Source organism: Hordeum vulgare, chromosome 1H (assembly GCF_904849725.1).
Source record: "Hordeum vulgare subsp. vulgare chromosome 1H, MorexV3_pseudomolecules_assembly, whole genome shotgun sequence".
NCBI lineage: Eukaryota > Viridiplantae > Streptophyta > Magnoliopsida > Poales > Poaceae > Hordeum > Hordeum vulgare.
This window is the reverse complement of record NC_058518.1, coordinates 474,543,712-474,557,799: the sequence shown is the minus strand read 5'-3', so window position 1 is coordinate 474,557,799 and position 14,088 is coordinate 474,543,712. Positions and strand designations below refer to the sequence as shown.

Below are 14,088 nucleotides of genomic sequence, written 5' to 3'. Positions count from 1 at the left end.
AAATATATAAAATAGCCTATAGAACATGGTTCCATGTCACATTTAGTTCGCAGGTTCCATGGAGCGAGTTTTAAAAATAACAAAGAAATTACATAGTTAGAAGCCCCAAAAAAATTGAAAAAAAAAGTCATTATGTACTTCGATGCCCTATTTATATCCACAAACTTCCACCAAAAGTATTTTCATTAGTAGACTGCACAGAAGAGACGCACAAGTGAAAAAAAAACAGAGCATGTTTTTTATTTTTTGAAATGTCTTCTTCATATGGATCTATTTATAAAAACCTTGAAGTCAGCATAAACTGTAGAGCTACGCGTCCAAATCTAACTAAGCCAATGGACATAAAAAGCTCAGAGCTACTTAAGGCATAGCCATCACATAGCAACAGCAACCAGGCAAAGACCACATGGAAATCTCAGACACGATGGGATTTAAGGTACTTGAGTCACTGGAGGTACCACGAAACGTTTTGCTGGCACTACTAGTATATAAAGGTTCAGCTAGCATGGCCAATGGAACCAACCATTATGTACACGCCAAAATCAGGCACAGCTGATTCTGGAGCAAGCTTTACCACCCACTACCACCATCACTGCCGGCGTCCCCGCCCTTGCTGCTGTCCCATCCGCCACTGGCCACCTTGTCCCAGGAACTGCCGCCACCGCCGCCTTGGCCCCCGCTCCCTTCGGCCTTGTCCCAGGATCCTTCCTTCTTCGAACCACCTTCTGAAATGGGATGAAAGAGAGATTTAGCGCTTCGAATAGGATTGTAATGTTAGCATAAGAAATGTCGATAGACAGGACACTGAACAGACTGAAGCGGGAGAAAATTGATGGGCGCCAGGGGGCAAAAAAAGGTGAAAGCACTTGAGAAGCTAAAACAAAATCGAGTCATTTTCACTTTTTGCAGTGAAGGATCCTCGGTGGTCGTACCTGAGCCTCCGGTTCCTTTTGACGAATTCCAGGTATCTTCATTGCTCTTTCCCCATGATCCTCCTCCACCTGCGGATCCTAAAGTACCAGCTGTAGTGTTGCCAGGAGGAGCACCCCACTGACCCAGGATAGAGGATCCATTACCAGAAGATGGCTTGTTTTGACTCCAGGAGTTGTTTCCGTCCCTCTTTCCTGCCTGATCATCTCCACCAGATGGTTTTGGAGCTCCCCAGCCATCATTGTTGTCATTCCCCCAGCTGGACTTGCCTTTTGAGGAAGATTGATCTTCTTCAGCGCTTCCCTTTTTATCAGCACTCCAGGCAGAAGAGTGAGACCAGCCACCACCACGGTCTTGACTGGAGGCCCTTCCCTCATTGTTGTCATTTCCATAGTTCCGGTAACCACCACCACGGCCTCTGTTTCCCCTGCCTGAGCTCCAACTGCCACCATCTCCGTCTCCTGAACCAAAGTTGTTACCTTGATTGCAATCACCACGGCCAAAGCGTCCTCTACCCCTTCCTCTGCCACCATCAGAATCCCTCCTGTTCCAGTGATCTTCAGACCTTCCTCCACCTGATCCATCATCTGTGTTGCTTCCTCCATTCCATGAAGATCCACTATCCCCAAACCTTCCCCTACCTCTGCCGTGATTCCCACGTCCAAATCCACCCCTACCAAATCCAGCACTATCATCACCATACTTTGGCTTGTTCCAAGCAGGTTCTTGATCTCCACTTGAGGAACTTGCTTTACCCCAAGACGAGCCAGCATTGTTCCAACCCCCATCATTCCCATTGCCCCCTTTAGTATTCCAAGGGTCAGTTTTTTCCTCTGCTGCAGTAGAAGACACCTTGCTTGCCCACGGATCAGTTTTTTGTTCTTTGCCTGCCGAGAGAATCAAATACAGGCACCACAAGGTGCCACAAGGAAAAATATAATCAAAATTTAACCCGAATGTCAAGCAGGGTATCAAATATGATTAATTTAGTTAGTCCCCTAAGCACCTTTAGCAGTAGAACTAATTTTACTTGACCACGGATCACCTTGTTGTCCTTCACCTAAACATGAGCCAAAAGATAAGCTTGTGGTACGAACATCAACTATCAAGCAAAAAAGAACCAACTTTGCTTCAGAACTACCTGATGCAGCATTCTCCCATTTTGCCCCAGTGTTACAGGTAGACTCTTTCGCCTTTGTGTTCCAGCCATCATTGTTCTCAGCACCTGCAGTCGAAGTTGTCTTGCTTGACCAAGCATCAGTTGGTTGTTCTTGGCCTACAAGATACAGAAGTCAGCAGTCAGCACATAATTATAGCTCGAAGCATCAAACCAAATACACAATGGTTATTCCAATTATATCTTTATCACCTTTATCAATCATCTTGCTCGCCCAAGGATCATCTTGTTCACCTACATAAGAGCATGTAAGTATGAAACTTGCAGCATATCGAGTACTTGTGCCACGGTTTTAAATACCATCAATACTCAGCACATGCAATAGAAGCCATCTTGCTAAAGCCAAGGACCAATGTGTGCTTTACCAACACTCAATAGTCAACTAGTCAAGAGTAATAAAAGAGGCACAATTCTAAGCAGCATGAGATATGTAGTAGTGTATTCCTGTTGAACATCGTTAAAGTAGCACGAGATTAAAATATGTATAGTATATATGAAGGCCTTGATGGAAATATCAAATCGTATGGGATTCAAAACTTAGGTGTGTACATTTACCAACCAGATATTTAGTAGTGTGTTCCTGTTGAACATCATTAAAGTAGCACAACATTAAAATAGGTATGGCATTTACAGAATTCTTGATGGAAAATATCAAGTTGATATATGTGATCCAGAACTTAGAAGTAGTACATATTTACGAACAATGGCCATTAATAAAGCTACAACTCTGAAAGAGGCTGCTCACCTCCAGACAGTTTTTTATCCTTTGAGGAGTTCCAAGAGGGGGCCTGATTTTCATCACATGGCTTGGTGCCTTCATTGGAACTCCAAGGCTGACTGTTTCCCCAGTTTGGTGTATCGCTACTGCTCCTTTCCTTTCCAAACTCAGAAGTACCTCGATCTCCATTTCTCCAACCATTGTCTCTTCCTCCCCCTCGTCCTCCATATTGGCCCCTCCCTCTTCCCCTCCCCCGGTATCCACCAGAATCTCCACCTTCATTACCTACCTGTGTATCAGACCCCCAAGAGGGCTTTGCAGAACTGTCATTACCCCATGAGCCCTTGCAGCTTCCTTGGTCATTTCTGTCACCAGAATCCCAAGATTCTCGGCCCCGGCCTCTCCCGCGTCCTCGCCCGAACCCACGGCCACCTTCAAAGTTTCCAGCAGGTCTGCTCCAGGTGCTATTCTGATTATCCCCCTCAGCTGCCTCCCCCTTGTTCCAGCTTGATGAATCAGCACCGCCAGAAAACTTTGGTTTACCCCAATCACTGCCATCAACTTGGTCTGATGATCCAGCTTTGTTCCAGTTCCCAGTTCCATTATTTGTTTCTTCAGACTTGGCACCTGAATCTTTTGGTTTGCCCCATGCTTCATCTTGTCCTTGGCCCACAGCAACAGTATCCCAACCTCCAGAAGCACTGTTTTGGCCTGAGTCTTTTGACTTCCCCCAGGCATCATCTTGAGCAACAGGCAAAGTAGCAGATTTAGCCCAGGCATCATTATCTGAACCGACACAAATAGCAGCAGTGCTATCCCAAGATCCACCCTTGTCTGCGTCGTTCGGAACTGTGTTTTTTTCTTGATCTTCATTTGACTTGCCAAAAGGTTGGCCCCATCCTTGACCATCACCCTCCAACTTCTTCTCTGGTGACCATGATGACTTCTCCCAGCTATCTGCTTCTTTCGTAATTACTTCTTTGACCTTACTGCCCCAAGGATCTGTATCACCACCAGTTGCTGTGTCCACCTGCTTGCATGCCTCACCCCAGTTGCCACTCTTTTCACTATCCTTGTTGACTGCTCCTCCACCCCAAGAGCTGCCACCAGCATCCAATCCACCACCTCCGGCTTGTTTACCCCAGGCATTGTCGCTGGAGCTTTCGTTTTGTGTAGTGCTGTTGTTCCATATATCAACAGCTGCGGATGTTGTTTTGTTACCCCATGGATCAGAATCACCATCGGCAGAAGATGTTGGTTTCTTACACCAGGGATCAGCTTCTGTTTCTCCATCTGAAGATGTAGAAGTTACTAAATCAGCAAAACTATAAAAACCTCAAGATAGAGGAAACTTTCCAGATAAGATTTGTCACTGCTGCAGAAATATGATAGTTTTTACTTCCTAGAAATTGAAAATCAAGATTATACTACAGATGAATGCACACTCTTCGCATCCCTCTAATGCTGTACAATGCACCATGACACAAAATCCTACTGTGTGCAATCTTCAAGGCTCAAAGGTCCAATCACTGATGCAAAAAAGAAAAAATAGGTACCAGTTATAACCACTATAAACCAATATGCAAGACATTATTTGCTACACTGCAGGCACAGTATTAATGTATTCTGGATTTTACGACATATATATCTACCCTCACAGTTATCTGGACTGTGGACTCTACTGATACACACAACACACAGAGGGGGTGATACCAACTGCTTTTTTATAAACAGAAACTGAACAAGCCACCCTAGCTGAGCAAATCAGTCAAAGAAAATAACCTTGATAATCTGGACTGAACTTTTTTCTATAGCTAATATCATGACTTAGAATTTGAGCCATGCCTGTGTTGCTGGTTTTGTTTTATACCACAGGATGCAGCTCGACAGTAACATAGAGAGAAGGCAAAATTGTCTGTTAACTGTGCGGGCGTGTACTCAACAAAATCACGTAGTTATGCACAAAGCAAAGATTGAGAAGGCTAGTTGCTAACAAATAGTATGTCAGGTATCCAAATCTATAATAACCTAGAAAAATCCAGCTCCATCCAGTTTTAAAGCGCAAGTTCTCCTTTCCTCGGAAGCAAATCCCCTATGACCCATGCCGTTTTAATCCATTCACAGCTTTACCATAAATGATACTACTACTCCGTTTGACCGACAAGTAATTCCAGACGGAGGGAATACTTTGTAGCCTTATGATCAGATGAATCAAGGGACAATCAAGCTATTGATATGAGTAGAGCATGGTGTTACACGTGCAACATCCACTAAACCCTAGTAGATAGCATAGCTGATGGAGTGTGGTTGGCAGAAGATAAGAGGTGTAAAGATTATTTTAGAGGGTCTGAGAACATCAAATAAGAACTTGCCTCTGAATAGTGGACAATTATTGTATGCATGACTACTTTATACATGTATCAACTACACATAATATATCCCCAACTCCCTAGTGCAAAGGCGTAACATGCAGGTTTATACATTGCAATGCTTACGAATAATTGCTGCAACGCATGTAAATACCAGTTGTTTTATTTTGATGACACAAAACATTGCTGCAACATACCACATAAATAATTGTATTTTTTAGGGAATATTTATCACAACAAAGCAATACAAGTCTCTAATATATCCAAATACAGAAACATAATGTGTAGATGCAACATATGTATATGCTCTGTGCAATATTAAAAATGGCACAATAAATACATGCCGGTCCAAGGGTTAGAGAAGTTAGATAACTTGGCAACCCTTCTACTCCCTTCGTTCCTAAATATAAGTCTTTTTAGAGGTTTCACTAATGGAGTACATACGGATGTATATAGACACACTTTAGGGTGTAGATTCATTCATTTTACTTTGTATGTAGTCCTTTAGTGAGATCTCTAAAAAGTCTTATATTTAGGAACGGAGGGAGTACAACATAATCATCTACTGCAGCACTTTGCGATTAATATTAATAATCTTCTAACCAGAATGAACCTCTTATACAAACAAGTTAATTTGTGATTTGTTTATGAGGAAATGCCCCTTCCATCCTGCCTGTTAGTACTGTTGACACCCACACAAACTAAATTGATATGTCTCATACTACTCCTAGTGGGCCAAACCTATCCCTTAATTGGTCCACTTCTTGCACCAAGTCAAGACCTTATTTAAATTACAGACTGGATAGCTTATGAGATGTCTGATACTCTGGCAAGTATTTCCAATGGATAAATAATGAAGTGATGAACTATCATTGTGATCAAACAACACAAAAATCAATGAAGCTCCAAATTATATGAAAAAGGGAGGCTCCCAACCATGCTATCAAATAGGAAGGCCAACTAGATATTACCTGCATTCTGGGCTGGTAACACAGAGCTTGAGAAAGGTTTCCAAGAATCACTGCAGCAGATAATAAAACGATTATGTGACTCGTAATTAGTACTGATGCGAATAATAGGTACACGGGCCATTTATTCCTCCAAGCGATATTGTACAGATTCTATAGGTGTAATGATACCAACAAAGAAAGAATTTAGTACTCCCTTCGTTCCAAAACATAGTGCATCATTTTTTCCAAAACTCAAACACGTCCATGTTTGCTAGGTTTATAGAAAAAATATCAAAATTTACCAAAAAAATAAATATGAAATATATTTCATAATGAACATAATGATACTGAATTGGTACTGTAGATCGATATTTTTCTCTATAAACTTGCTCAAAACATAGATAAGTTTGACTTCTAGAAAAAGAAAATGCACCTTATATTTTGGAACAACTACATGAAAAATATAATTGCATATAAGTGATAGCCTACCCCAACTTGTTTGGGACTGAAAGGCTTGGTTGTTGTTGTTGGTTGTTGTTGTATATAAGTGATAGCATTACACAAAAACAACAAAGTAAGTTCAACAGAAGGTTAAGGTTGCTACCCTTCCTTAGCAACCTTTTTCTCATGGTTGGTAACAGTTAACTGCTCATTAGCAAGTCAACCTCACAACACCATTTTGATGGATGGGTGGCTCTAAACTGCTCCCATCCCCTAAACCAGTTTGGCGTGTTTAAAAGAAACCAGCAAGGAACTGAAAAATATGAAACAAACCTGTCAAGAGATGCAAATCCATTGTCCCATGAGGTTTTAGCAGCTTCTGAAAATAAATTTAGAATCAATGTGAGTAACAAAAAGAAACTATTACAAGACCAAACTTATGAGGTGCTATAACAAAAAAAAAAGTCTACTACACCTTATAAACAGTTCTACATTCAGTTTTCAATTTCTCACAACTTAAAAACTCAATCAGACTGGGCAGATTGTCTCATTATAGGCCGTAGGTCCGCATCAAATAGTTTTGGAGAAGATCGGTAACACTTATCCCTTGTACACGCAATAGAAACTAATCTAGCAAGTAGAAATAACTGGTATACATATTTACACACACTTACCGGTGAATTGTGTGTCCTGGGTTCCAAAATTACCAGATGGAGCACTAGACGAATTATCCCTGGTGACATATAACACAACAAGAAGCAAATGTGGAAATGAAATTATACATCAATGACTATTCATGCAGTCACACATCACTAAAACAAGCAACAACGGGTAAGAGAAGCTTGAAACATGATTTGTCTGCTTACCCCCTTTTAGTTGGGACTGAGAGAAACTCTGCTTGCACTACAACATAATACAAAAGAGTAAGGCATTATCCATAGCATGGCTCCAGTACAAGCATACTTACGAACTAACCTGTAACAATCTTCAGTAGAGAATCTAGCTTAACAGTTACATCATTTCTAAAAATCCGAACTACGCGACAGAGATAACCCTTCAAAGGACCCTTTCGAATACGCAGCATCTCTCCTACTTGGAAGAGTTGTTCTCTGGGTGCCCTGTAAGGCCTTTCATCTGTATGATCAAGGAAATCAGAACAGAACTTAGCTTCTGCTGACAAACATCAAACTTCAAATGACAATACATAGAAAAAATATGAAACACTTACTGTTCTGTTGTTCATTTTGCTCGGATGATATGAAAGCTGACTCCGAGAACATGGGAATAGGGTTGTCCTCCTGATACATCAAAAACAAATTGACCAAAAGAACATTTCCCATTCATTGACAAGTGGACATAGTGCATCAAACATACCGAATTTGTCAGGTCCCTCCTTTTCTTGATACTTTCACATGACCCACACTGAGCACAGAAAAATCCATTGTTCTCACTTTCACTTTCATCACATATAAAAAGTATTCCCATATACAGGTGTTTAACAACTCCTTGTTTGTCCTGCCAGATAACATCAAACAGATCAAAAAGGTGCCAGAAGGAAGGAATTAGTTTATTAAATAATTACAGGAACTGCAAAAACATAATTTACAACTATGGAGCATGTTAGTAGAACAAAAATTCATCTTACAAACTACTCCCTCCTTCCATAATATAAGTCATTTTAGAGATTTCACTAAAGGACTACATACGGATGTATATAGACATACTTTAGAGTGTAGATTCATTCATTTTGTTCTGTATGTAGTTCCTTAGTGAAATCGCTTAAAAGACTTATATTTAGGAACGGAGGGAGTACAAGGTTGGAACAATTAGCAGATACTTGACAAAAGTACATTGAATACACCAAATATACAAATATTTTAACGGGATGTTATCAATAGAAGTAACAAAAGATGCTTAGTTCCACATATTGCTCAGAAAATAAGATAGACTTCACAATAGCAGACTCTTGATTGAATTTAATAAAAATTTACCTGAGCTGGTCCTTCCAGAACTTTAACAGTGTCATTCATGGATATTGACTTGTTCTGATGATCAACAGCTGTAAACATTTTGTCAACAACTCCTTTCTTAATATCTTGCTTTCTAACTGTCACGATAGATCCTTCAGGACCACCTTTTAAAATCTAAAAGAAAACCAATTGTTCTTAAAATGGTACGACACAAAAATGCGGAACACAGACATGCATGAGAAGAATACTACCTTAAAACCATCTTTCTCAACAGCAATAATCACTCCAAAGTCTTTTCGGCTGCTCATTAGAAAATAGAAATAATTATTGCATCCGTTAGAAGTACTTACTCCTTCTGTTCAAAATTATTTGAAGTTCAAGCTTTGTCTCAAGTCAAAAAAGAAATTTGACCAAACCTATAGGAAAATGTGATAACATCTACGACATCAGATATATATAGGACCAAAGTACATTTTTGTGATGAAACTGATTTTGTGCTGTGATGAAACTGATTTTGTGCTGTGGCTGTTGATACATTATTCATCAGACTTGGTCAAACTTAAAGAAGTTACAAAGCTAGAACTTCAATTAATTTGGAACAGAGGGAGTAGTTGATAGTGACTAGTGAATGAAGACCAGAAAACAGAGACTAACCCAAAGGTTACAAGATCGTGGAGATTGAATGCTGCATCATCGTCATCATCATCATAGTTTTCAGTGGAAGTGGAACCTTTAAGATTTGATGCCTTGGAACTTTTGTCTTTAGAAGATGCTGGTTTCTTCATATCCGGTTCTCTGGGCACATTTCTTTTCTTATTATGACCATAGATGCCGGAGACCCAATCCATGTCATCCGCAGAACTTTTAGTGCTTGGACTAGAAGAGAACTTGAGAATCTCGGTATCCGTTGGTTGTATCCCCCAATAAATCAAAGAACTAAGTGCAACTCTCTTATACAGGAAACCATCTTTGAACATCAGACCATCAAGCACTTCAAAAACATCACCAGTCTGACGATCACGCCTACTTTCGATATGAGGTCCGAAGAACCTAGGTTCAACAAGATGATGGAAACAATGGCAAAGCCTGATTAGAAACAAATGGCAGCAGAAGGCTACACGGTGTGGGACAAAGAAACACTCGGCAGAGGCATTTACTCTAGCTCCTGTGAGCTGATTAGTCGTGGCGCAGGAACTGCAGCACCTTTTAGGGAAACAGCACCACCCTGCAAAAGCCGATGCATATAACATTGAGTCCCATAGTGGTAATTCCAACTGTCAGCCATACAAGATGCACAGGGGAAGTGAAAAGGAATACTAGTTAACAAGCACATGAATAGAATTAGACAATCAGGTCATGGTATCAAACTTAAAATAGAATATAGACAGGTAATACACACCGCCGCAAGGGTTCACTTGTCATAAATTCTACTGTATCATGAAACAATATGACGATCAAGTTTCTAGGACAAAGGTCTGAGCTTGATACTAAAGCCCCCAATAAATACAAATTTAAATGCAGTACATGGTTCGTCACTGCTGGCAAATAGCGAGCCAAAAGTTTTAGGAAATACCAATACATAATAAAAATCAGCTGACATAATCTCATGATTGACAGGCAACAAGTTCAACAAAACAAGTTCGCGGCTACAGGAGGTATTATAAAACTAGAAAATCAGATGACATAAGCAGGCGTAAATTGAACTCATAATATGTTCCAGAGTTTTTACTGCCATGATGAAAAGATAGGATGCAGACAAAGGTGTAAGAGCATTACGAATTTTTTTGAAATAGCATGGAGATCAACTCTTGGTATAAGCTTTATCAGCACCCTTTTCCGACCATCATCCGCACCAACAACCTAAGAGAAGACAGGGGTATTGAGATTGATGAATTAAGAATTTGAGAAGATATGAAAATGGATACCCACACCACTGTTGTGATACCTGTGCTAGATCTCCTTTATAGTTTCCACTTTTCATGCGCACCCATGTACCTGGAGAGACTTCAAATGGTTTTGCACGAGTTGATAGCAAGCTCGGAACTTCAGCTACAGGGACAGGACTAGTTCGGTTTACATAAACATTGCAAAATCCTTTGCATGCCTGTAGCAAGAGATGGCCATGTGGTCAGTGGGTCATTTTACAACTGAGAATTATGTACATAAACAGATAAATCTTAGAGGGGAATAGAACTTTATCGACTTCTGAAGAAAAAAACTGTTTTTGAATATCTAATGAAAAGCTTGTCTTCTCCATTCTGAACTTCAATTTTATTAATTTATATGGAAGAGAAAACTGAATTGAAGTGTGTGAGAAGTAGAAGGAAAAATGAATTGCAATGCACAGAGAAAACGAGACATTTTAAACCTTTAACAAATCCGATATGAAGTATTACCCAATATTATCTGATACCACATAATGTAATGCATAGCTGGATCCTGGATATACATCATCTCATGTTGTTTAAACTGTTCTTGGGGGCATGGATATGTTTATTCTTTAATGGAAGGATCAAATTACATACCTCAGTAACATCACAAGCCTTCTCAGCTTCAACAAAAACAAATCCTCTCACATGATCGAGTGAGAATGCTGAGATAATTGGAACTTTGGTACCAAACTTTTGCAGATCAAGAAACTTCTGCATGAAGCAGAAAGCCATTTGACGCTCCCGCCCAACCTGAAATGCAGCTACACAAATAAGTGTCTAGCTATTAAATGCTAGAAGAACATCATAAACTAAAGTCAAACATCTAGCAATCACAAACCATGCATTTAACCCTCCAGATGATAGGATCTTTCACACCATCCATGGTAGAATCATCATCATCATATCGTTCAGCAGAGCCACCATAACCGGCATATCTCACACGATTAGAGTAACGATCATTGATAAATTGCTCAAGTTCATCACCGCTCAGCTCCTCTTCCTTTACATGTTCAAGAAATGGAAGAGCGTGTGACCTTTCAATTCTTGCACCTTTTGTCCTCCCCGCAGTAAAGAAACCTGCAGTGTTCATCAGTGGGATGACATCAGCAGAAATTGCAAAAGAAAATCAAGCAATGATTGCCCTGAAAATTAAAACAATCATGTGTTCAGATGATGAAGTTAAACTGATCGTTGGAGCCTATAAAGGACAAGAACCTACAACTCCCTAGTAATAGTTCAAAAGAAAAGGTTAACTTTATAACTGATCTATGGACCATGTACATCAAAACCAGTTACTTACAATCACCCCTCTTATTTTTTTAAACGAATAAGAAATAGGGGATGATTTGTGAAGAGGTTTTGCCACATTGGCCACCTTTGTAGCATCCAGAACACTGTCCGCCAAAAATAATAGCTCAAACACTGGACCTACCAGAGGGAGTCATCAGAGTAGAAAGAAACAATAGGGTGGATGAAACAAAGCAAAATTAGGAAATGGATGAGGAGGGCGAGGGGGAAAGTGACCTAGCCAGAGCCGCCAAAGACACTCTCCCTCGATCCTATGTATCTAATCCTAGCTGCACCGGCCCTTCCATCATGCCCCCTGCCTCCTCTCCTCTTTTCCACCCTCTCCCCTCGCCTCCCACCATCTATCCCTTTCTCTTCCCTTGCCATCTTATTTTTCCCACTCCCCCTTTTTAGCTTTACCACAGCGAAAAAGGCAGGGCAGCAACCCCAGACACCTTGATACCTGATCGACCATAAGGTGACAACTTATAAAGTTATAAACATAGTCCTCACTACGCACAACAAAACCCAGCAGATGAAACTAACTATAAATATTATTCACTCATTGGTTACTGGAAAATATATGAACGAAAAAAAAAATGTCACCCTTATACAGTCCGAGGTTATTTGATATTTTTATGAACAAGGGCAAGTGCACAAACATGAATTTAATAATGTTGCCCCGCGTGTCCTTGTAAAAAGTTGCAAACCTGCAGAATGTTGATATGTGCCCCTAAATGTGTGTCATCATTGTAAAAGGAAAACTCCAATGACCTCTAACATGTCTGACTTAGTAACTCACAACAAACTTCATACAAAACAACTTGGTTAAGACCTACTTCCGATGTAACTTAAAACCATTGTAGTGGTTCATGTAAAATCCAAACTAGTGTGCAAACCATCAACGACACATATAATACAATAAAAGACATGCCCTATCCCTGATGGCTAATGCAATGGTCAGCAAGTCAATGCCGCCTAGAAGCACAACTTACTTGTGCGCCATTAAACTAATATTGTCAAGTGAGCTTTCTTAACAGGCAGTTTTCAAGCAAAAGGAGAAGCAACAAATCCCAACCCCACTTTGTAGTCCTACCTCGCCAATAAACATATTATCGTTTTACCTCCCCAGATCACCTGCTAGAAACCTTCCATTCCCAAAAGAAAAATGCAATGCCTGCTAAGCACCTGTACATGCATCATTATTATTTATTAACACCGAAAAAACGAGAACTTCTGGATTTCTATTCGCTGGGATCCCAGGCCCGGGTTCTGCAACATCTAAAGTGTAACCTTGGGGAATAGGCGGAAATTTGAGACAGATGTCAGCCTATCAAAAGGTTCCTACTGTTCAAGGGTGGGGAAAGAAAAAACCCAACCAACAAAATCCCACCGAAGCCGAACAAAAAACACCCAATCAACACATACACCTAACGGAGACATCGAAGCACAACACAGAGGACCGGGGCCGCGTTGTTCCGAACCCTAAACCCCCAACCGAACCAACGAATCGATGCCACCGAACGAACGCTGGTATGTCCGCCGCCTCGGGAAAACCGATCGATCCGTGGTTCCGTACCGTCGTCGAGGTCGTCCTGTAACTCCTCCGCCTCCTCCTCCTCCTCTTCCTCCTCCTCCTCCTCCTCCTCGTACCCGTCGTCGACGCCGGCGGCGTCGTCGACGAACTGGAGGACGCCGGAGCCGCCGCGGCGGCGCTTGGCGGAGGAGGATGAGGGGCCGGCGCCGCGCCGCTTGGAGCCGGAGGAGGATCCCGGGTCGTCGGAAGCGATCTGCTTGCCCTTCCCCTTCACCGCCATGGTGGGGGGCGGAGGGGATCGCGCAGCGAGTGTGGGGGGAGAGAGTGGGGAATGGGGTGGGGAGGAGGTACGGCAGGTGTCGAGGAGGGGAGGGTTTTAACCCAGGAGACCCCCAGGAGCCCCCTCCGAGGTGTGACTATTTCCGGATGGCCCCCTCGCTTTGTCCGTAATTGCGCATTGTGGGGAGGGAACAAGCGATGGTGGTGGGTGATGCGACCGTGCGGGTTGTGCGTGAGCAAAGATTCTACTCCCTCCGTTCGTAAATATAGGGTTTTTTTTAGAGATTGTACTAGTGGTCTACATACGAAACAAAATGAGTGAATCTACGTTTTAAAATATGTCTATATACATCCGTATGTAGTCCTTTAATGAAATCTCTAAAACTACTTGTATTTAGGAACGGAGGGAGTATGCCGGTTGTGTAAAAAAAAAATCTATGCGGTCCCTAAAGTTAAGGCTGCCCGTAATGGTAGTATCATGCATGACAACTAGGCAATT

General features: G+C 41.4%; 1 protein-coding gene across 1 annotated transcript; it reads right to left on the bottom strand.

Annotated features, from left to right (window-relative positions):
• Positions 1–409: 409 nt before the first annotated feature.
• On the bottom strand, positions 410–13,647 carry LOC123446721 (protein RNA-directed DNA methylation 3). The gene is given in 23 exon segments (XM_045123279.1): positions 410–725; positions 933–968; positions 970–1,817; positions 1,937–1,990; positions 2,072–2,206; positions 2,300–2,341; positions 2,853–4,118; positions 6,166–6,215; positions 6,919–6,964; positions 7,260–7,318; positions 7,452–7,488; positions 7,561–7,719; positions 7,814–7,883; positions 7,960–8,100; positions 8,577–8,729; positions 8,807–8,855; positions 9,210–9,605; positions 9,713–9,780; positions 10,332–10,415; positions 10,501–10,659; positions 11,081–11,236; positions 11,325–11,563; positions 13,353–13,647. Coding segments are annotated over 23 exon segments (4,668 nt in total). The 5' UTR covers positions 13,591–13,647; the 3' UTR covers positions 410–542.
• Between the last annotated feature and the right edge of the window lie 441 nt (positions 13,648–14,088).